General features: G+C 38.1%; 1 protein-coding gene across 1 annotated transcript in view; it reads left to right on the top strand.

Annotated features, from left to right (window-relative positions):
- Nucleotides 1-23,564, top strand: part of CDH10 (cadherin 10) — a 135,569-nt gene that overhangs the window by 88,062 nt on the left and 23,943 nt on the right. Inside the window, exons 3-5 of the mRNA XM_081089973.1 lie at nucleotides 4,810-5,104; nucleotides 6,312-6,431; nucleotides 7,057-7,224. Of these exons, the coding sequence (XP_080946099.1) occupies nucleotides 4,810-5,104; nucleotides 6,312-6,431; nucleotides 7,057-7,224 (583 nt within the window). The remainder of the gene's footprint in view (nucleotides 1-4,809; nucleotides 5,105-6,311; nucleotides 6,432-7,056; nucleotides 7,225-23,564) is intronic.

Here is a 23,564-nt window from a genome sequence, read left to right as displayed (position 1 = left end):
CTTTTGGTAACAAATTACATATTTTTCCTGTACTTCCTAAGTATATCATTGTAATTTCTCATTTAATGTGAGGAACTGAAAAATAAAAGTGAACTGATATTAAGTGGTAAAGTTTCCATCAACATAGTACCTATCCTGAAATGTAATCTTACTTAATTCTGTGAGATAGAAAATCAGTTTGATCTCGGTTTCTTCTTTTAGTCTAAAAATCTATATATATAAAAGGCTAATATACAAAGTGTCCCCTTTGGGAGTTCGACTGGGAGAATGGGAGTTCGCTCACTTCCTATGATGTGTGCTGACTGCCAGGGGTTGGCGCAGAACATGACGGGTGACCAGCAGTGGCAGCGGGGTGCTGAGGGAGCTAGGGAAGGAGGAGGCGGGGAGGCGGGGAGGTGGGGAGGTGGGGAACCTGATCGGCTCTGATCGTGGGCCAGGCCTAGGGACCATACCCTTGCATGAATTTTGTGCAACGGACCTCTAATAAAAAATAAAATAAAGACAGCCTTAAACTATATATTGCCACAAGACCACTTTTACCTTATAAAATTGTAGACAAATTATCTTAAGATGAATGTTATGCACGAAATGTAAAATTATCAGAAACATGCCACATTTTAAATGATCAGATTTCATTAAATGATCTGCACTTAAAATATGACTTTAAATTCAATGGATTGTTCAGCTTTAATTATGAAACTGCTCAGTATAAGCAGTGAGTTATAATTAACCACATCTAAATAAAAAAGTTAAATCAGGAAAATGACTTTTAAATGTGCAGCCCAGCACCAGTTGTTCTATTTTCATTAATTGTCATGTATCTTGCCATGTCCTTTATCTGCTTGTGAATTTACAAGGAACATAGCAGGTTGTGAATTTTTAATAGGTTTTCCTCAAGGAAAGAAAAGGTCAGCATTAACATAAAATTCTTCTTAAAGATTTGCGGCACAAATGTTTCACACTGAAGAACAGGTGTTACTGAGGAACTAAAGCCTCAATAATCTGACATTTTTTCTCCATTTAAAGAAAACTTAATGTCTCACATAATAAAATAGCACAAGGTCAAATCAATATAAAAGTTATTTCAAAGTAGATGCTGTAAGGTATTTGACACATAATTCATAATCCTACCTCTCAGTAATAGAAACAACTGATTTTATTCAGTTAAATGTTTAATAAATTCAAGTATTGATAACTAACATCTTATATAATAAAAGGCTAGTATGCAAATAAACTGAATGGCGGAATGACCGGTTGCTATGATGCACACTGACCACCGGGGAGAAGACGCTCAATGGAAGAGATGCCCCCTGGTGGTCAATGTGCTTCCACAGGGGGAGCACCGCTCAGCCAAAAGCCAGGCTCATAGCTGGCGAGTGCAATGGCAGTGGCAGAAGCCTCTCCCGCCTCTGCTGCAGGTGGGCGGTAAGGAGCGAGGGGTCCCAGACTGCAAGAGCCCTGGACTGCAAGAGGGATGTATGACTGTGGGCTTAAGTCGGCAGGTGGACATCCCCAAGGGTTCCTGGACTGCAAGAGGGTGCAGGCCAGGCTGAGGGACCCCACCGCCCAGTACACGAATCTCGTGCACCAGGCCTCTAGTTCAAATATAAAAGTGAAGAGCAACAAGAAAGCTACAGTTTTTAGTATTAACATTCATCTGATATTACTTAGTACAGTGGTCGGCACACTCATTAGTCAACAGAGCCAAATATCAACAGTACAATGATTGAAATTTCTTTTGAGAGCCAAATTTTTTAAACTTAAACTATATAGGTAGATACATTGTTATTAACTTAATTAGGGTACTCCTAAGGCTTAGGAAGAGCCACACTCAAGGGGCCAAAGAGCCGCATGTGGCTCATGAGCCGCAGTTTGCCAACCATGGACTTAGTAAATGAGTTGTAATGTAAAATAAACACACATGAGGGAGAGAGACAATACCAGGGAAGAAGTAATTAAAGTAATAAAAAACAAGTTAAAAAGAAGAGGGGGGCTTAGGCAGGGGACTGTGATTAAAGAACTTTCTGCATTGCTCTTTTCCTTTAACTGTTAGGAAATCATCAATATCAACATCAATGTTACTGTTAGTTCTTGTCTCCCACTGTTCACCTACAGGAGGGAGCAACTCCCCAAATCTCAGGTCTAGAAATGCAACTCTTGGCATTATAATAGTATCTGTTGCTTCTTTACTGTCCAGTTCTCAAATATGTTTATTTAACGAAGATTCTGATAAACATATGCTAATGGCAAGCCCCCAAATATGGTTACTTTGGCCCTTTAATCTAGTGTTAGTGATCAGCTGTTTCCCTTTTTAAGAAAATTTACTTTTTAGCCGGCTGGCGTGGTTCAGTGGTTGAGCAGTAACCTATGTACTAGAAGGTCATGGTTAGACACCTGGTTAGGCCATATGCCCTTGTTTGCGGGCTAGATCCCCAGTGTGGGATGTGCATGAGGCAGCCAATCAATGATTCTCTCTCATCATTGATGTTTCTATCTCTCCTCCTCCCTTCCTTCTGAAATCAATAAAAATATATTTACAAAAAAGAAAATTCACTTTTATGTACGCTCTAATGGTTCAAGAAAATTTTACTGTAAGCCTAGATCTTTAGGCCAAAAGGTATAAATTCACAGGTTTAATTTATTTCTCTTAATTATGAGGAGGTTGAAATCCTCTTATTTCTCAAAACCACAGTCCAACTTCCAATCCTCATCTTTTTGATTCCCTAATACCATGTTCAATTTTCTAATCCAAAAGGAACTCCCAGGATGTGAAATTTAATTTCCACTCTCTGTAGTATATAAGTGAAAGCAAAAATCCTGCTGTGATTCATAGTCCAAAATGGAGCATTATTAAAATTAAAATCTCACCAATACTAGCAACTTTTTTTCATGACTAACTGAATAAAATAGAACTGGTATTAATGATTCCCATCTTGCCTTATACCCTCTCTACTCCAAATCTATGTTCTATATTCATCCGGTATTTCCCTAGGAGGTGTAAAATCCAAGAAAATTTCCAAGTTTAAACCTCTTCTCATGCTTTATCAAGTAACTTATGTGTTATATACTTAAGGAAACACTCCCTCATTTCTGTGGGCTAGTTTATGGGTTGTTCAGTGAATTTCCATTACATACAGTGTTTGAATCTTCCATAGAACTAATATGGAATTGCTGCTTTACATTTAGAAGTACCTGATTCTTCTGAGAGTAAATAAACATTTCTCAATTAAAAATGTTGAAAGATTAAAAATGTTGAAAGATTAGACAGTAAACATTATAACTGTCTACTACAAACCACAAATTTATCTGATCAAATCATTGATAATATCAATAATCTTTTCTTGAATTATGTTGATTCTCAGACAGAGTAAGAAATATGCAATGCTTATGCCTGCCATTTGGAAAATTACCCAGTGTTTCACATCCATACAATTGGAAAGTTGCCCAGCAACTACGTGCAATTTCAGTTACTAAAAAGCATCAATCTTTTGACTTTTTGAGAGTGTTTCTCTGGACAATGCAGTCATTAGTTACTTCTAAGAGCTTTTTATTTAAAAGCAGGTGTTTGTTTCTTGAGTTTTCTCAACCTTGCTTTGTTGTTTATGAATAGTAAAATATGCCATAAAAATTGTCACCTGACGTCTTTTCCTCCAAAGTATATATCAATTTGGGGTTTACTTTATCCATTAGGCCTGTAATAATGACTAATTTTCCAGAAATAAAAAAAATGGAGTCTGATCCAAATATGATGGCTAAGTGCTAATTACTGCAAACTATTAGGCAAAAAGAAGACTGCTTTTGTAGACCCAACAATACTAGTAATACAATATATTAGGCATATTTGTGTCTCAAAATATTTATTTAAGGTAAACAGTTTTGATATTCATATAAAATGTTTTCACAGTTACGTTCATTTACAAGCTCCCATTAATGAAACTTTCAAATAAAGAAACAAAATTCTATTTTAAAGAGAAAATAATCAGTTTATATTTTCACATGTAATTAGATCAAAATGTGTTGATATGTCATCTAAAGAGCAAAAATCAAACCTATTTAGGTAAATTTGAATCAATAATTTTTTTGCATAATTGAAAAATATAGTCTCCAATTTTTAATTCTCTAAGCTACATGTCAGTGTGCCTATACTGAATTATTACTACATTTTATATGAATATTAAAAAACACTTTCACAATATCTAAATTATTACAAATGCTTTATAGTTTTTATCTGATAAAAAATAAAAATAAATTTTAAAAGCATACTCGTTTATTGCAAATAATCAAACTGTGATCTTAGCATAGAAAATGTTTATTGATTGGATGGTACAATTAAAGAGATATTTATAATTCTCGTGTTTTAAAAAGCCATGCTCTGTTCCTTCCATGGCGAACCCCTCCCCTCGGGGTAAGAATTCCATGGGAGCAAATGGATATTTTCAACTGGAACCTGTATGTCCTTTTTAGACTGTACTTGAGATTCTTGGGACCCATTTTCCCTACTCAAACATCCCTGCACTTGCTTCTTGGTCCAAGGAGGGTCTCTTTTCCAGGTCTGCCACCTTAAGGCCAGATTCACCCACTGTTATATTCACTCTAACCCAGGGCATGTGCCCTGACCAGGAAACAACCAGTGACCTCTTGGTTCTTAGGTTGACGCTCAACGAAGGAGCCACACTAGCTGGGCTCAACTCTCATTTAAAAAACTAAAATAACTGACCCCATTATTCCATGATGGGATATAAGAAACTCTTTGAATTCTTTCAACATTACGTGCCTTTAGACAGTATACTCTTTTTTTATTCTTCCTAGCTTCATTCAGACCAAGATAAAGGAGATGGATCACTCAAATATATTTTATCTGGAGATGGAGCTGGTACTCTTTTTATTATTGACGAAAAAACAGGTGACATTCATGCCACAAGAAGAATTGATCGAGAAGAAAAGGCCTTTTATACTCTACGTGCACAAGCTATTAACAGAAGAACTCTGAGGCCAGTAGAACCGGAGTCTGAGTTTGTGATCAAAATCCATGATATCAATGACAATGAGCCAACATTCCCGGAGGAAATTTATACAGCTAGTGTTCCTGAAATGTCTGTCGTAGGTAAGTTTATTTAAAACATTTATGGTGTTTTTCAAAAAGTATTAAAAAATCAAGAAATTCTCAAAATATTATGACCACTTAATTGAAATCACCATTTACTCCTACAAAAATCATACATAATATCCTCACTTAGGACAGGAGTTTTTGTATTTGTAAATCTTACAATAAAAATAAGGGGACACTTTCCTCAAAAATCCAAGAAAATACCATTTAACTTAGAAAACTATGAAAATATAAATTTTTCTCACATGAATTTGGATAATAGCTGTGTAATATTTTGACACCAAATATAAGTACATTTAGAACATAGGTATAAAAAGAGTCTCTGCATATATAGTCTATTCATTTGCCTTGAGTTTGTCTGGATTATCTTGACAATGTAAATGATGGTGTTAATGAGATCATCCAATTATTTTACATAGACCACATTCATTTTTTATGAATAGAGGATTATAAAAAATTCAACATATGAAAACAGTTTTAGAGATATATGTTTGGATTTAGTAAAATAGATTCATTTCTCAAGTGTAGGACAAGTTATATAAACTGATAACACAATTGGAAAAAAAATTGTAAAAGTTGTTATAGCAAACTTTGAACTCTTCATTTCTCAAAAGCATTGTTCTGGGATTACTATTTAATATTTACTTCACTAAATCCCAAGGACTTGTGCCCATTGCCTTATTATAAAGCCCTTTTAAATACCTTGAACTTTATGAGATAGCTTTTCATAATTTGTGGAACTTGGGATCATCTTGGATTGCTTCTAAATTTAAATTTTAATCTATTCATAAAATTGTATTCTAGAGCAGATGTTAATTATTTTTATAGTTAATTAGTGGAGAGGGGGAAAGGAGCATACTTACTCCTTTGTGATTAGATATGCCCTTTACATCAAACAAATCTATTATGAGAAAATTAATTTAAGTATCAAACCTGAGCATTTGTAAAGTGACTGCATTTTTTAAAAATCTGATACACTCTATCAGTATCTATTTGTATGCATAAAAATAAACTTGTTGGCTACATAAATATGTATTTGAACTCAGAGTTAACTCTCGGTATGATTTTCATCTAAATTATCAATACATGTTTTTTTAAGAGGTCATGATTAAAGCCAAAAATCATTCAAGTCTTCCATGAAAACCAGTGCTTTTGCTCCTCCTTCTGGTACTGTGCAGAACTAAGCTGAATTTGGATACTTCAGGTACTTCTGTGGTGCAAGTCACAGCTACCGATGCAGATGACCCTTCCTATGGAAACAGCGCCAGAGTCATTTACAGCATTCTCCAAGGGCAGCCATATTTCTCTGTGGAGCCTGAAACAGGTCAGGAACCATGAATTGGTTTGTTAATTTAATATTCTTTACGATCTTTACAAGTAGAAAAAAGGTGTGAAAATAAGACTCCCAGCAGAGTGGTGACGCCACATGTAGAGATTTACAGACTCCAAGTTGAATGATTGAGGAAGATAAAGGCCAGGTAGAGTTGGGGTGGGGGTCGGGGTGGGGGATAAAAGTTCAACCCAAGGACTTGTATGCATGCATATAAGCATTACCAATGGTCACAAGACACTGGGGTGTAGGGGAGGCCAGGGGAATGTCAAGGGGGGGGGGGGAAGGAGACATATGTAATACTCTTTGTAATACTTTAGGCAATAAAACAAAATTTTTTAAAAAAGAAAAGATGTCCATTTTTACGTATGGGTTTGCGTCACATGGGTTTAGGTCATTATCCAGTACCCATGGTATTCTTTAAGAATTAGGAAAACGGCCCAAATTGTAAAATATCTGCATTGGATCATTTTTACAATTTTTAGACAATAAACATTAATAGCAAAAAACATATCTTGTCTTTTAAAAGTCTCTAGTTTGGACATATACTTTGTGAGCTTAATCAACAGATAATTGAGATTTCAGTGAAGATAACAAATGCTTTTATATTTTCTTCAAGGTATCATCAGGACTGCTTTGCCAAACATGAACAGAGAAAACAGAGAGCAATATCAAGTGGTTATCCAGGCCAAGGACATGGGCGGCCAGATGGGAGGCTTATCGGGGACTACCACCGTCAACATCACGCTGACAGATGTCAATGACAATCCACCTCGCTTCCCCCAGAGTAAGCTGCCTTTAATGGTCTTTCTGCAGGGTAGAAGCTTTAGAGTAAAAAAATATCAGAAAAAAATATTCTCCATACACACACACACACACACACACATACATACACACACTCTTCATCTATAATTGTAATCTAAAACTATTTCTTCCAGTTAGCAGAAGAAAATAATGTTTTATTGGACAACAAAGTAAGAGCTAATTCTACAACAAGTCTGTTTATTTCCACTTAGAATTTAATAAGGAGGATACTAACTTGAGGGTACATTTTTTTTTTCAATAAAAAAATCTAATTGGACAGATTAGAAAGAGCTACCATAGGGAGCACTAATCAGATTTGCATCTGGATATCAGTGTCAGATTTGCATTTAATCTCTCTGCCTTTGGAATGGCAATCATAAATAAAACATTTTGTATTCCTATCTATTTATAGGTCTATTTCGTGTTATAGAATTAACCTTCGAATTCTCAAACTAGGTCATGAATGGCTTAGGAATCATTAGCTTCTGACATTATAACACAGGTTTTATTCTCTTTTCTTATACATATTTAGTAGACCTGCAAGTAGAGAGGATGTTTATTAGGCCTCAATGGACACTCCAAGACTTAGCCAATTTCCTGCCAGTCTAAAAGATCCTATGCTCAAGATGAGATTCTACATTGATACGAATGTGGCATAAAAATGGAGGCTTTAGTGAGGTCTATGTACTTAATTTTTAGCATTTACTGTGTATTAACTTCTGAATTGATCCCCTAATTTTAAGTGAACCTTTGTGATAAAGTTTTAAAGTACAGCTTCTTGTGATATTTATATTTTTATAGTAAAGTCCATTGCACAGAAAGAATTATGGTCTAAGGATTCACTGTATTATTTTGGCTCTTTAAAAGCATTTTTCCTCTTTTCTGTGCTATTTTTGTCTAATGTTGATAATTGAAAGTGCATGATTGGAATTGAGTTTTTTTTAAATCACGTTTGTGGAAATATGAAATTCAAGTAGAATTGTGTTGAGTAGACTAATCATATGCTTATGTATTTGTGACAATTCTTTTGTTAGATATTTCAGGTACATGACAGTCATGTCTGCTATTGTGGTGTCTGGCCCAAAATACAGGGAGGAGGGTGTTTACTTATACTGTTTTTAAATAATCACGTTTCAGCTCCAAGTTACATTTAACATTGGCAGGGAATAGGAAACCAATTATAATCCTGTATAGTTCTTTCAGAACAGGTCTAAAGAGGTGCCTCTTTACATAAAACTTAAATTTCACATTTTATATTTATTTCTGATTGTCCTTTAGTGCAAGCCTGTCACCAGAATAATGAATGGCCAGACAAGTTCAGGAGGAAAAAAAAATTGTCAAATTGTGTATTCTGCAATGATCAAAAATATTTCTGAAAAATATTTTCTTAATAATAACTGAACAGCCTGGCCAGTGTTCTTCAGTGATTTAGTATAAACCCATGAACCAAGAGTTCACCAGTTCAATTCCAGGTCAGGGAATACGCCAGGGTTGCAAGCTCGATCCCCAGTAGGGGGCGTGCAAGAGGCAGTTGACTCTCATCGATATTTTTATCTCTCTCCTTTCCTTTTTCTCTCTAAAATCAATTGAAAAATATTTAAAAACAATAATAACTAACCATTAAAAGGAGTACTATATTTTAAGTGAAGAAGAACATGTATACACATGTGTCTTTATGGCAGTCCATTAAAAAAGGGTGCATTCGATAAGCAAATTAAGATTCTAATTAAATAAAAATGGACATTTGAAAGTTAATAATGCCTGAAGAAAATATTTTTATCTGTTATAACATATTTATTAATTCAATAATTGTTTTATTTTAAGTCAGAATTTGTAATTGGTATCTGGTAGGCATATCATACAAGCCCTGAAATAATAATAATAATGTTAATAATAATAAAGCATAACATATTTTCTCAATACCATTTTTATTGGATCCCATACCAAGTTACTTACTGGTCTACTTTATGTAATCATCCAAGTGAGTATTATGACCTCCATTTTACAAACGAGACAATAAGAGCCACATTGCAGCTAATGGCAGAGGTGGGTAGACATCCATGTGCAACTCCAGATGTACAAACCAATTCATTTAGAGAAATTTTAGAGTATACTATATCTTGTCTCATTATTTTGTAATCATAGATGGAAACATAATTTTTTTTAATATATTTTATTGATTTTTTACAGAGAGGAAGGGAGCGAGATAGAGAATTAGAAACATCGATGAGAGAGAAACATCGATCAGCTGCCTCCTGCACATCTCCCACTGGGGATGTGCCCGCAACCCAGGTAACATGCCCTTGACTGGAATCGAACCTGGGACCCCTCAGTCCGCAGGCCGACGCTCTATCCACTGAGCCAAACCGGTTCCGGCGAAACATAATTTTTGAACTTTTATTTTCTCAATTGTCTTTTCTTCAATGAATATCTTACTACTGGGGACACTGAGTAATGGCAATCAGAATGTTACTTGATAATTTACGTCATCTAACACCCAAAACATTAGTTTTTAACTTCTTTTTAAAAAAATATTTTTATTGAATTCAGAGAAGAAGGGAGAGGGAGAGAGAGATAGAAATATCAATGATGAGAAAGAATCATTGATTGGCTGCCTCTTGCCCACCTCCTACTGGGGATCGAGCCCATAACCAGGGCATGTGCCTTTGACTGGAACTGAACTGGGGACCCTTCAGTCTGTAGGCTGACACTCAATCCACCAGCTAGGGCTAGTTTGTAATTTCTAACGTCATTACATTAAATAGCCAAAGTTTGGAGAGGCTTCTACAGTTTATGAAGCCTTGCAAATGGGACATCACTAAAATCTCACAACTAACTTGTATAGACCCATTGATATTTTTCTTATACCCAATATACAGAAGAAGTAAAGGAGGTTCCTAGTGGAGATGATAAAGAAAACAAATCGGTGTTGCTTCATAGAAATATATTGCAAACCAATTATGTGTGCTACATATGTCATTTTACATTTTCTGTCAGCCATATTTTAAAAATGAAAGGAGAGGACATTTATTTAATCACTAGAGGTCTGGTGCACAAAAATTTGTGCACTTGGGGAGGGGAGGGGGGCCCCTAGCCTGTCCTGTACCTTCTCACAGTCCGGGACCCCTTGGGGGATGTCTGCCTGCTGGCTTGGCCCACTCCCTGGGGGATTGGGCCTAAGCTGGCAATCAGACATCCCTCTGGCAGCCCAGGAGCCCTTGGGGCTGTCCATCTGCCGGCTTAGGCCTACACCCTGGGAGAGCGGGCCTAAGCCACAGTCGGACATCCTTAGCGCTGCTGAGGAGGTGGGAGAGGCTCCCGCCACTGCCGCTGCGCTCACAGCCATCTGCCTGGCTTGTGGATGAGAGGAGCTCCCTCTTTGGGAATACACTGACCACCAGGGGGCAGCTCCTGCATTGAGCATCTGCCCCCTGGTGGTCAATGCTCATCATAGCGACTGATCATTCCCGGTCATTCCATCATTAGGGTCAATTTGCATATTACCCTTTTATTATATAGGATATATTTTATTAACCCAATGTTATCCTTTAAACGTATCATCGATGTACCAGGTAAAACCTATTTAGATATTTTACATTATTTCCTCTCATGTTTCTTTGAAACCCTTATAATGAGTATTTTCTAGTTACATCAAGTCTCAATTCAGACTTAGCATATTTCCAGCCAATTGCTGCCTGAGGGCTATTGGCTTCGCTAGTGGCTGTGAACTGGGACAGCTTAGGAGCAGACTGTGGAGTCATCCTATATGAGTCCCAATGCTGTCTTCTCCACCCAGTACCTTCTTCACCTTGGTCAGTTAAGGAAAATGAAATAGCAATGCATATTCCACGAAGTGGTATAAAATGAAATAATTGAGTGTCTCTGAAGCCCTGGACTCAGTGACTGCCACTAGTGTATTCATTTGCTCAATAATGTTGATTTGTGCAAGTACTGATCTATTACTATTATTATCCAATGTTATAAAAGTGGTGTCAGAACTTAAACTTCCACGTACATTGTTTGATCCAAATTCAACATTTCCCAATATGCCACATCTGTGGTGGATAAAAATCTGTCATTTGGAAGGCAAAGGGGCAGAAGAAAACTCAGAAAATCTACTGCTTACCATCCAGGAGCAAACACTGTGTTTCCTCCTTCATTGTTTAGCTAATTTTATTGCATGGATCTATAACAATCCTTCTCTTGTTTGCCTTCCAGAGAACATTTCACCATGTCTTGAGACATTTTTGCTTCTCTGAATTGGTGGGTACTACTGGCATCTGGTGGGGGTAAGCCAGAAATACTGCAGATGTCCTTAGGATTCACAAAACAAAGAATTACTGGGCCTCAAATGTCAACAGTGCCAAGAGGGAGAAACTTTGATATGTTATATGAGGAGCTGTTCAAGTGAAATCAACTTTTACCTAAAAATACTTATTGAGAATGCTATTTTAGAAGTTAGATGTATGAATTTTGCTTAAAAACCATGTTGTTGTTTTTTGTCCCTATATATTTCATTAAAGTATGGGAGGCAGGTCATACATAAATAGAGACATTGTATACATACAAGGTATTGGCTCAGTTCTGGATAAAGGAAGAATATGTGTGTGATAGTAGGAGGGTAAGATAAGGAAATGTCTTATTTAATAGGAACTATTTCATCAAAATACTTTAAGATAAAATAGATCTAGCTATACAAAGAGATGGGAACTTTCTCCAAGCGGAGGGACTAGTATGGGAGAAACTCACAGTAACATTGACAATAGTAAAATTTCATTAGTGTTAACAAACATAACTGTGTGCCCGATCTAATTTATCATTAGGATTTTGTGGTTTTAGAGGTGAACGTTAATATGACACGTGCACCATAGTATGGTTCTAAAATAAAGGCAATGGATTCAAAGTTAGGGGTGCATCTGAAAACTGAGTTCCAAAAGTGTTTTCTGCTTCTCGCTAGGTATAAATTTTTCACTCTCAAAAAACGATCTCTCTGTTGAAATTATTTCAGAATCATGAGTTATTTCTAGTGCTATAATTTAATTTTAAAAACAATAAGTAAAGGGAAAAAAATCTATTGCTTTCCTTCCAGGAGCAGGCACTTTATTTCCAATTAATCATATGAAGATAAATAAGTCTTGATTTCTGATTACGGGTGGGCCACTGTCTAGCACAGCGGTTCTCAACCTGTGGGTCGCGACCCCTTTGGCGGTCGAACGGCCCTTTCACAGGGGTCACCTAAGACCATCCTGCACATCAGATATTTTCATGACGATTCATAACAGGAGCAACATTACAGTTATGAAGTAGCAACGAAAATAATTTTATGGTTGGGTCACAACATGAAGAACTGTATTTAAAGGGCCAGAAGGTTGAGAACCACTGGTCTAGCATGATGTTTTAATATGAAATGACAAGCGTGATAAAGGAACAATGCACAGTGTAATGGGCGTACAGAGGAGCAGCACTGGTCCAAATATTGGGGTGGGGGTTGTGGGACTCAGTGCCTTTTATAGTGGAAGCTATTTTTGGAGAACCTATTACCTGCCCTAAATCCTTTCTTAAAACTGTGTTTATACCTACTATAAGCCATAAGAATAGGGAGAGAAGGAGAGGTCATCAAGTTGGAAATTAGCAGTTACCTATTTATGAGTGGGCATGTTCTGCACAGGAAAAAGTGGAACATGCTTCAAACTGGCCATAATGATCACCTTTGGTGATGAAATAGTAAATGACTTTAATGATTGTTTTTCTGTAGTTTCTACTTTTATATATTTTCATAATTTGATAATTCTAACGAAAAGAGAGTAACGGAATGGAAAGGACAAAAGAGACACTAAAATGAGCACTGGAAAGCAGCCATTGGAATTGACATAATGCAGGCATTGTGGATGATCTTTCCCAGTTAGTTTTAGTTGAAATCATTTTGGAAGAAGCTGGAGGATAACAAGTTGAGGAATAAAAGAAAGTCACAAAGAGGACTGAACAAATAATCTCTACCCGTTAAGTACACGAAAATAAAATAGAAAAGTAGAGGAAGTTCTGAATTAGAGATGGGTCACTAGATAATTGTTTTAAATTTAAATTCTTTATCACTTAAAGTATTACATGAGTCTCCTTTTTCCCCCCTTAACCTCTCCCCAGCCACTCCCACCCCCCAGCACATGCCCTTACCCCCCTACTGTCTGTGTCTATTGGTTATACTCATATGCATGCATACAAGTCCTTTGGTTGATCTCTTACCCCTTCACCCACCGCCTTCCCTCATAGGTTGGACAGTCTGTTTGATGCTTCTATGTCTCTAGTTCTATTTTTATTCATCAGTTTATGTTGTTCATTATATTCCACAAATGAGTGAGATCATGTGATATTTATCTTTCTCTGACTGGCTTATTTCGCTTAGCATAATGCTCTCTAGTTCCATCCATGCTGTTGCAAATGGTAAGAATTCCTTCTTTTTTCGAGCAGCATAATATTCCATTGTGTATATGTACCACAGTTTTCTTGCCGGGAGCCGGTCCATGCTTGCTGTTTCAAGGGACCTGGCATATATGGCATACTGTTCTTAATGTTTGCTCACCTTCTTGGCACTATGTGTTTTAACCAAGGTCTCTGAGAAAGGTGGTTTCCCCAGGTAGGGATTTTCCCCTGAAGTTAGGGAGGGAATAAAACCCCTCAACTAAGTGCCAGGCGGGTAATTAATAACTTTAACTACGAACAATCATGCTTAAGCTACATAATCTTTACTCCCTGGAATGGAGATAAGAAACGCCCTAACCTTTGGAATAGAGATTGATAGGATTGGAATCAACTGGTATAAATACAGATGTAACAACACAGAACTTAGAACACAGAACAAAGAAGACAGAACCAAGAGAGACAGAACCTAGGCACAGAACCTACACAGAACGTTCTCTAGAGACAGAAGAACTTCGCTGGAGAGAACATGGCAAAAGATCCTGGACAGAAACTGGCCTCAGAACCTAGAGACAGAACCTAGCGAGAGAACATGGCAAAAGATCCTGGACTGAACCTGACTACAGAAATTGGCAAGAGAACCTGACTAGAACCTGGTGACTGAACCTGGCTAGAGAACCTGGACAGAACCTGGCTGGAGAACCTAGCGAGGGAACATGGCTACAGAACCTGGCTGGAGAACCTGGTTGGCGAACCAAGCAAGAGAACATGGACACAGAACCTGGCTGGAGATCCTAACCAGAACTTCACTGGAGATCCTGACCAGAACTTGGCTAGAGAACCTCGCTATGTTGATCATCTGAACGCCCGCTCCGTGTCATTCCTTCTTCGCTGACTCCGTCCACACCTTTGGGGACCCCTGGACCTGCTGGGGTTGGACCCCAGCATTTTCTAATCCACTCATCTGGATAATTTTGAGAGTCTCCTATATCCCAGGCTCTAAGCAGGAATTAGGCTACAGTGGCCAGCAAGGACCTGAGCTACCCATTGAAGGCGTAGACAAAAAGTGATAACCACATTGTATTTATGAGGTCTAGCAGGGTGGTAAGTGCTGTGAAGAACATAAAGCAGGGAACATGACTAAAGAATGGCAGGGGTGTTATTTTAAAAAGAATTAATAGAGAAGAATACTCTAAGGAAGCCTGAATAATTACAGAAACTGAAAATGCGTAAAACTAGGAAATTTATCTTCTCTAGACCTCAGTTGCTACATATGCAGTTCTTATCTCATAGGGTTACAAATAAGAGACATGATTTCATGTATAAAATGTATTCAGCTCATCCAGCATGGCTCAGTGGTTGAGTGTCGACCTATGAACCAGGAGGTCACAGATTCTATTTCTGGTCAGGCCACATGCCTGGGTTGTGGGTTCAATCCCCAGTAGGGAGCATGCAGAAGGCAGCAGATCAATTATTCTCTCTCATCATTGGGGTTTCTCTCTCTCTCTCTCTCTCTCTCTCTCTCTCTCTCTCTCTCTCTCCCTCTTACTTCCTCTCTGTAATCAATAAAAATATATTTAAACATAATAATAAAATGTATTCATTAGCAATTATAATATATCATAGGTTCTCCATACATGGATTTCCTCCCCTTCCCCTTTCCTTTTGAAGGAATGTGTGTCATGTTTCCAAGGTTATTCTTTCCCTTGCTATGATACCATGCTGTTATTCTTGTATGGCCAACCAAAGATTAAATAAAAGTGCCATAAGTCTGGAGAGACCTATAAACTTGGAAGCCAAAAAAATGAATGCACTTACCATGTTTGAACAAATGAGTGCTTCTATGCATGAGGAGTCCAAGGCAAATTTCCCTGCTCTCCAACCAGTCGAACATCCAATGGTCCTTGAATTTTGATGTATTTCATTGTCCTAAGATAGAAAAACTTTCTAGTCCCTTACCTTAAATCTAACCACATGGTACTCCTTCTTGTATATTTGTCTCATTCACCTCATTTTCACTTCATTCCTTCTTTCTCTAAAATCAGAGAAACAAAAATAATCTCCGTGACAGAAGTCTATAAAATGTAAATTACTGGAACCTAATCATTGTAGGGTTTGGCAAAATCAATTGGATAACAGGATTTGTGCCCAAATGGCTTTTATTAAGCGTTTCTGGAAAAAAGTAAGGTACTGATTTTCATCCAGATCAGATGCAGTGATTAAGGTCATTTGATCTGCAGAAGCCAGGCTAGCAGGCTAGTCCAAGCATCTTTGCCTTAATGGACCAGATAATGCTGTGATAAGACTCTCAAATCTATTAAACAAACAAACCCACATACAAACAAACAATAGATGTCAGAAAGGAAGTCCAGGTCTAGAGAAAAAGAGTTTACAAAAGTACTTGAGCAGATGGTCAGGGTCCCAGCCAGCCAGCTGGTGCCTAGGATTTGGCTCTAGTTCTTGGATAGGGCAATATTTTACCAGGACTGAAGAAGAAGGAAGAAGAATTAGCAGCTTACACCCAGGCCAAAAGTCCCAACCCACAAATGAGACAATTCTAGAACATTGTTCAAGGAGATCACAGCTCTTCATTTACATTTAGCTGCTTTCCAACACATCCTATCACAGAGACAAATGACAAAGAGACTCGATTAATTTTCTCATTCTTTTTAACAGATGGTATGGGCTCCTGAGAAACAGAGCTCTCAGAATCATGTCCCTGATCTATTAACATCATCACAGACATGTTCACATCCAGCTTAGGTGGACAAGTGGTAGTCAGGATCAAGTAACAAGTACACTTACATAATGTCAGCTGAGCTGAGCCTTTATGAGGGGGGAAAATATATGAATTGCAGACAAAATATATGATTGATTGACAATCATATTTGTATTTATTTATCTTTGGCCATCTCAAAATATGTTCTAGGATATATTTTGTTAGGAAATATCAAATTTATAAGAATTTATATCCTATATAATAAAAGCCTAATATGCTAAGTGTCTGGTTGACTAGTCGGCCATTCAACCAATCAAAGTGTAATATGCTAATGATATGCTAAAGCTGCTCAACCACTGTCTATGACATGCACCGACCACCAGGGGGCAGACAGTTAACTGTTTGACCCGTCGCCATGACGTGCACTGACCACCAGGGTGCAGATGCTCTGACTGGTAGGTTAGCTTGCTGCTGGGGTCCAGCCCATCAGGACTGAGCGAGATGGGCCGGACACGCCCCAGGGCCCTCCCGTGGTCCCTCCCTGGCTGACCAACCTCCCACATCCCTCCCCGGCCCTGATTGTGCACCAGTGGGATCCCTCGGCCTGGCCTGTGCCCTCTCAGAATCTGGGACCCCTCATGGGATGCACGCTGGCCAGGGCTGTCTGTGCATTTTGATACTAACACAGGAAAATCATACCTTGGCTGGTTGGTGCTTTTACCAAACACAACTACCTTCTTTGCTGGGATCATTTAAGTAAACCAGTTTGGTCAGATAAATAAACAAGTTTGCATGAGAAAATGTTTTTCAAGAAAAATCTATATGATATACATAGGGATTTAAGACACGTTCATTCAGTGGGTTGTGAGACTACCTTAATCCCTACCTGGTACAAGAGAGATTTGATTTAATAAGTCCCGATTTTCACTCTGTAAATAGAGTCAACCTCTCTTCACCTGGGGATTCCGAGGTAATGTGAGCCCCAGGCTTATCTGCATATTTCAAAATCATCAAGCACATTTCAGCTAGGGCAGCAGTCAGGTATTTCCCAAGGAAGATGCTTTAGCATGAGAAAGCAGGAACTTAAATTAAAAATGTCTCCTTTTCCCTTTTTTATTATCTAGGAAAAAAAATCAATGTATTCAAAAGTACTGTTCTATAATTCATATTGTTTCATATAACTATGATTTTTACTGTAACCATCAAAATACCCTCAAATATCAGGAGGATTTCTTTGCCATGGTTTCAGTGCCTATAATTTGTAAGAATTAGCAATAAATAATGTTATTAAAGCATTCCCTGATACATTAAACATTGACTGAAGCCCTAATACATGACAGGAACTATGCTAGGAAATAATAGTAAACTAATAATAGTAAAGTGAGAAATAAGATACAGGATACACCCATAAATGGTTTGGATTTTGAAAGGTTATGCAGACACAACCTCTATCTTTCTCTCTCTCTCTCTCTCTCTCTCTCTCTCTCTCTCTCTCTCTCTCTCTCTCCCAAACACACACACACACACACCTTTAATTTGTTACATTGTAGCTGTTAGTTTCTCTCACATACATTGTCTCTCATTTTATTTGTGTGTGTTTTTTTATATTTAGATGTAGGTTGTATGTATATTATGCATAAATATAAGTATATGTGTACATATTTGTGGTTATCTATACTAATAAAAGGGTAATATTCTAATTAACCCGGGAGACCTTCCGGGAGACTTACGGACAAAGCCATGGTGGTGGGGCCGAGGCAGAGGCAGTTAGGGGTGATCAGGCCAGGAGGGGAGGGCAGTCGGGAGTGATCAGGCTGGCAGGGCAGGGAGTAGTTGGGGGTGAACAAGCCGGCAGTGGTGCCAGTTAGGGGTGAGAAGGCCAGGAGTGGGGGGCAGTTGGGGGCGATCAGGCCGGCAGGAGGGGCATTTGGGGGGTGAACAGGCTGGTGGGGAGCAGTTGGGGTTGATCAGGTCGGCAGGGGAGGAAGTTGGGGGCGAGCAGGCTGCAGGGTGGGAGCAGTTGGGAGAGATCAGGCCAGCGGGGGGGTGGAGGGGGTGGGCAATTGGGGGCAATCGGGCCAGCAGGGAAGGCAGTTGGGGGCAAGCAGGCCAGCAAGGGGGGGGGGGCAGTTGGGGGTGAGAAGGCTGGCAGGCAGAGTGGTTAGGTGCAATCAGGCAGGCAGACAGGTAAGTGGTGGTTAGGAGCCAGCAGTCCCAGATTGCAAGAGCGATGTCCGATTGCCGGTTTAGGCCCGATCCCTATGGCATCGCTCAAGGGGTCACAGATTGGAGAGGGTGCAGGCCGGGCTGAGGGACACCGCCCCACACACCCTGTGCACGAATTTCATGCACCGGGCCACTAGCATGTATACAAACGTATGTACACACATATAAATGGAGACTGATGCAATAACATTATGTGCTAAAATTATCAATTAAAACCCAAACCATAAAATGATAAGCTTTTCAGGTCAGGGAGATTAAGACAAAAAGAAAATTATTTGAGAGTTTTCCAGGGAGGACAGCAAGGGGCATGGAGGGAGAGCATTCTTGTTGGGAGGAGAGGATGAACAAAGGTGGCATTCGGGGAAATGTGTGCAACTTGGTATGGCTGGTCCCCAGGGTTTGAAGCAGGGGTTGGGAGTGATGAGGATGGAAATGTAGGCAGTGCTGGCATCATGACGTGCATGGGATACAAACATAAAGTGCCACATATATTATCTGAGGAACCATTTTTAAGGGAGACGAGGCACGGTTCTTTGTTTTGACCGAGTATTCTGGCAGCAGCTAATTATTCTGACCGGCACCCTGCTTGGATCGGGAGAGCAGGAGTTCAGAGTCTGCACTAACGCTGAGGAGAGCAGAGATTTGAGAAATATGTAAGTGGGTGAAACACAAGGCATTGTAATTAGGTCAACAAAAGGTTTGAGGGAGAGAGGAGAGCAAAAGATACTTTCTAGCTTTCTACCAGGAATGCTTGTATCGAGAGAGAGCCAGGATTTCAGTTTGACTTGAACATTTTGAATGGAGACGCCTGCGGAAAGGTAGCGGGGCTTAGATGTCCAGTAGATCGTGAAATGAGGTGCACACATGACATGTAGGTGAAAACAGACGTGCACGATATCATGCTAAATGCTTAGAGTGATGCAACTGGGGAAATATAGGATCTCACCAGGGTGATGACATATACAGGGTGGGGCAAAGTAGGTTTACAGTTGTTTGTATGGAGAATAATCCAATAATCAATAAACTAAAATAAAATGATAAGCTCTGTTTGGCATACTCACAACTGTTGACCTACTTTATTCCCCACCTTGTAAAATTCCCTAAGAGAAATAGAGTTGCATGGAAATTATACAAAAATCCACTTGGGACTGTCCAGTTAGTCTAGTGGGAAGCTGCCTTAGACTGGACTACTGGGCATTTTCCATAATAGGATTCAAAGTTTCTATGTATATGGTTTCCTCTGGAACAAACTTTGGAAATAAACAAACCCTGGGCAGATAGAGATATATAGATATAAAAGCTAGCTGTGCAAATATGTTTAGACTCAATTAGACTGCTTTTACAGTCTTCACTATGCCTGCTTGGAGACACATTGCAAACAGATTGAGCACCTGATACATCGTAATATGTTTATGAAGGACTAATTTAAGGTTATGTTAACCTCCCCCAAGTCTATGCGCTTGTTATGTTTCTACACATTGCAATTGTGTCTATCTATCGATGCCAATCAACGTGGAGACAATTTCAAAGAAATATACTGGGATGTTTCCCCTAGGCTCTGGGGATCAATGGTAGCTTCTCTCAAAGCTTTGGTGTGTCACTTTCCTCAGTGGCATGAACAGGAAACTGAGACATCTCAGTTTGCTCTAATTTAAATTAAACGCCCAAAGCTAAGTTGGTGATCACGTCTCCAGTGCTCACAAATTGAGGTTTCTGTCTTCTCCGGTGAGAGTCTTCAGTTCCAGAGCCTCCTCCACTGTCAGTCTCCGGCGTGACTTTGAGCTCTCCTCTCCTTTCTCCTAAATGCCCATTTAGTGTTGCATAATTTCCTTAACTACCCGCAGTTCCCTCCAAGGAGCTTTATCTTGTTTTTAATGTCTTCCTGTTAAGCTCATTAAAAAACATATTTTAAACATGATACAATGGAATGGTTTATAAACGTGCATAATTGTGTCATTTTTCTTAAAGCAAGTGTTGTTTGAGATTATTATGCAGCATAGCGATGTTACAATAAGATTACACATAAAACAAATTAAAAAATTAAACTAATGTTAAATTATTGTGTTGATTCATATATGTGTGGGTTTTTTGTTTGGTTATTTTTTTTTTAAAAAACTCAACTCTGGAAAAGCAGACTTCTTATGCAAATGTGGGCAGAAACAAGGGCCGGAACAAAGGAAAAAGACAAATGATCTCCCTTTGAACCTCACTGTTGTTGTTTTTTATCAGTAAAACAAAACAGCAGTTATCTGTAGCCAACCTCAAAACCTGGCTTTGCCCTGTTGCCCTCTCTGATGTTTCCTGGCATCTCTGTTGTCTTTCCTGAGGAACTCACCCTCTCCCATCTCTCACTAAGCCTGTCATGTTTTTCCTCCGAAGCCTCTTACATTGAGCAATCCATTACTTCTAGGTCTGGTACTAAATCTGCAGTGCTTTGAACATTCATGTGCAAAGGTCCTATGGATAAAATTTTGGCTAGAACAGGTGATCTGGAATACTTAGTCTTGATTCCCAAAAGGCCTAAAAGATAGCAACATTGTTTGAAATTTTTTATTCAAAAATAAAAATTTTCATAATGGAAAGCCCGATGCGTGAGGTTGTCAGCAGCGGTCTCCAAGTGCACTTATCTAAAGAGCCATGCATTTTGTCCAGGCCCTAGAAGCTGTTGCAATATTACTTTTTTTTTAGACGTTTACTTCTAAATGTAACTTTCACCACATTTCACAGAAACGTCAGTTACCTCTCTCCTCCTCATATTTATGCCTTTGTACTTATGTTGATAACCAAACTAAAGACATAGTCATCAGGAAGAAATATTTATCTGCCCTAAGCATTACAAGAGAAGCAGATGATTCATTCTGACACCTGGGAATGAATTTAAAATAACTGTAAATTGGAGTGGATAGGAAAACGGAAGCACACCACATAATTAAAGCTCCATCAAGTGTAAGATAAAAACTAAGGTGGGTGACAGGCACTACTTTCCCTTTGTCAGTGTGTGCATAGCAATCCGTCTCCTTTCTGGATACCCCCCTGCTGCTTGCCCTACATGGTAAACACCCTTGCAGGCTCTTAATTAAAGTAATTGCATTTTGCTTGACAAACTAGGATGGTTGTCTTCAACAGACTAGTCTTGGAAATAAATAAAAGTAGCTCTTTCATCCATTTAAAATATAGAAATGTACTTTTTAACTTTCAAATAGATAGACCCAATAAATCTTGTCACCAAATTGGTCGATGAGCATAAACGTAATTCCAGAGAAAGCATTCTTGAATTATTTATCTTGGGCACTGAGTAAATATGTGTTGAATAGATTAATTACTAAAGTTACCATACAATCAAAACAATCATGAATGTGTCTATTGCATGTGTGTATGCGACATATATATTTATAATACAGCTTTTTGAAATACTTAACAAAAGAACTAAATCTATACTATTTTGATGAATGGATCGATCATGGCTTTTCTGGAAATTATGGATACTTTGAAAACACATTTTATAATGTTTCTGGGGAAATTAAATATATGAATGTACATATATTAACACACACAGCTCAACTGCTGTGTGTGTGTGTGTGTGTGTGTGTGTGGTTGTATGTGTGTGTGTCCCTTCCAACAAATTACTGAGGAAGAGAACTGTCCTAAACTTTAGGCTTATAAAGTACATATGAACCAATGCAGCATAATCACTTCCCTGGTTAAGTCTCAGAAGGTACTGAAAATTAACATGGATAAAACTTACTCCAAGGAAAATGAAATAAACCTGGGATGAAGGAAGTCTGAAGTGATAAATAAGTTTGGATCCTTGACCAAAACTATAATAAGCAGGCAGATTTTAGAATTTAAGCATGTGCCTAAAAATACAAGCGGTTTCCAAAAAAAAGTCCAAGCTAAAAATAAAAAGTGGGAGAACAAATTCTCAGAGACAATAGAGTGAAATCTAAGTGACAATAAAGTTAATTAAACGATGAAATGTTTCCTTTTTTCTTTTGTTCTCTCTCTTCTGTCTGTGTCTCTGGGTTCTCCTTCCTTTTTAATTTGGAGTTTGTACTTATTTTTAATACCTTGTATTTCTGTCTCTATCTATGATCCAAAAACTGTTTTCAAGCTACAAAGTTGAACTGAATTATCTAGCTTGCACCACCAGAAACCAAGTCTAACTTAATGTATTCTAATCAACTAAATGATCTTATAAATGATCAGATTTCAAACTGCTGACCAGTAGAGGCAAGAAAATTGGTTTCTTTGTACTTTCCTATGATCCAATTAATCCCTGGTAGAGCACCTAATTTCTCTCTCAAAAAATCCTGATCTCAATTTCCTTTCCATTCCTCAAATTTAGAAAGAACAAATCTCTAAGAAGGCTTGGTTTATGTTATAGAAAAACACTGTAATAATTACAAGTGTTTGGGCATCAGGGTTTTGATTCATGCTATTGAAATGGGATTCTAAGCCTTTCTGAGTGACAACAATTAAAACAAAATGTACAGCTGATTTACAAGAACAGGTTGTAATCGGTTCTAGTATCATAGTCTTCCTACTGAAGTACTTTTATTACAGTATAAGATTTTCTCTTATGCTGAAAAGGTTTAAATGCTATTATTGTAAATCATAGCACTCTAAATTCCTTTTGAATGATACCGATATTTTAATTCTAAACCAAAGATCAATTAACATATTAATAGAAAATAACTTACTGTTATTTACTTTTTATATCAAAGGCATAATTAGATTTCTTATTTCTAATACAAATAGTTACCTTCCTTCTTGGCTTTTTGACATATTTGCATATATGAAACAAGATTTACTCCCTTTACTACAATTTTTTCATATAATCACTGTTCAAAAATTCTTCGATTTTGTAAGACAACAAATTGAGACCTGACCAGAAATTTTGGCATCAGTATCTAGTAAAATCTGGTTTCTGTTAAAATCTGCAGTACCATGATTCTCTAGTCTCA

This window comes from Myotis nattereri, assembly GCF_964212035.1.
Source record: "Myotis nattereri genome assembly, chromosome: 4".
Classification (NCBI taxonomy): domain Eukaryota; kingdom Metazoa; phylum Chordata; class Mammalia; order Chiroptera; family Vespertilionidae; genus Myotis; species Myotis nattereri.
The sequence above is the reverse complement of the archived record's forward strand: the minus strand, read 5'-3'. Positions and strand labels throughout refer to the sequence as shown.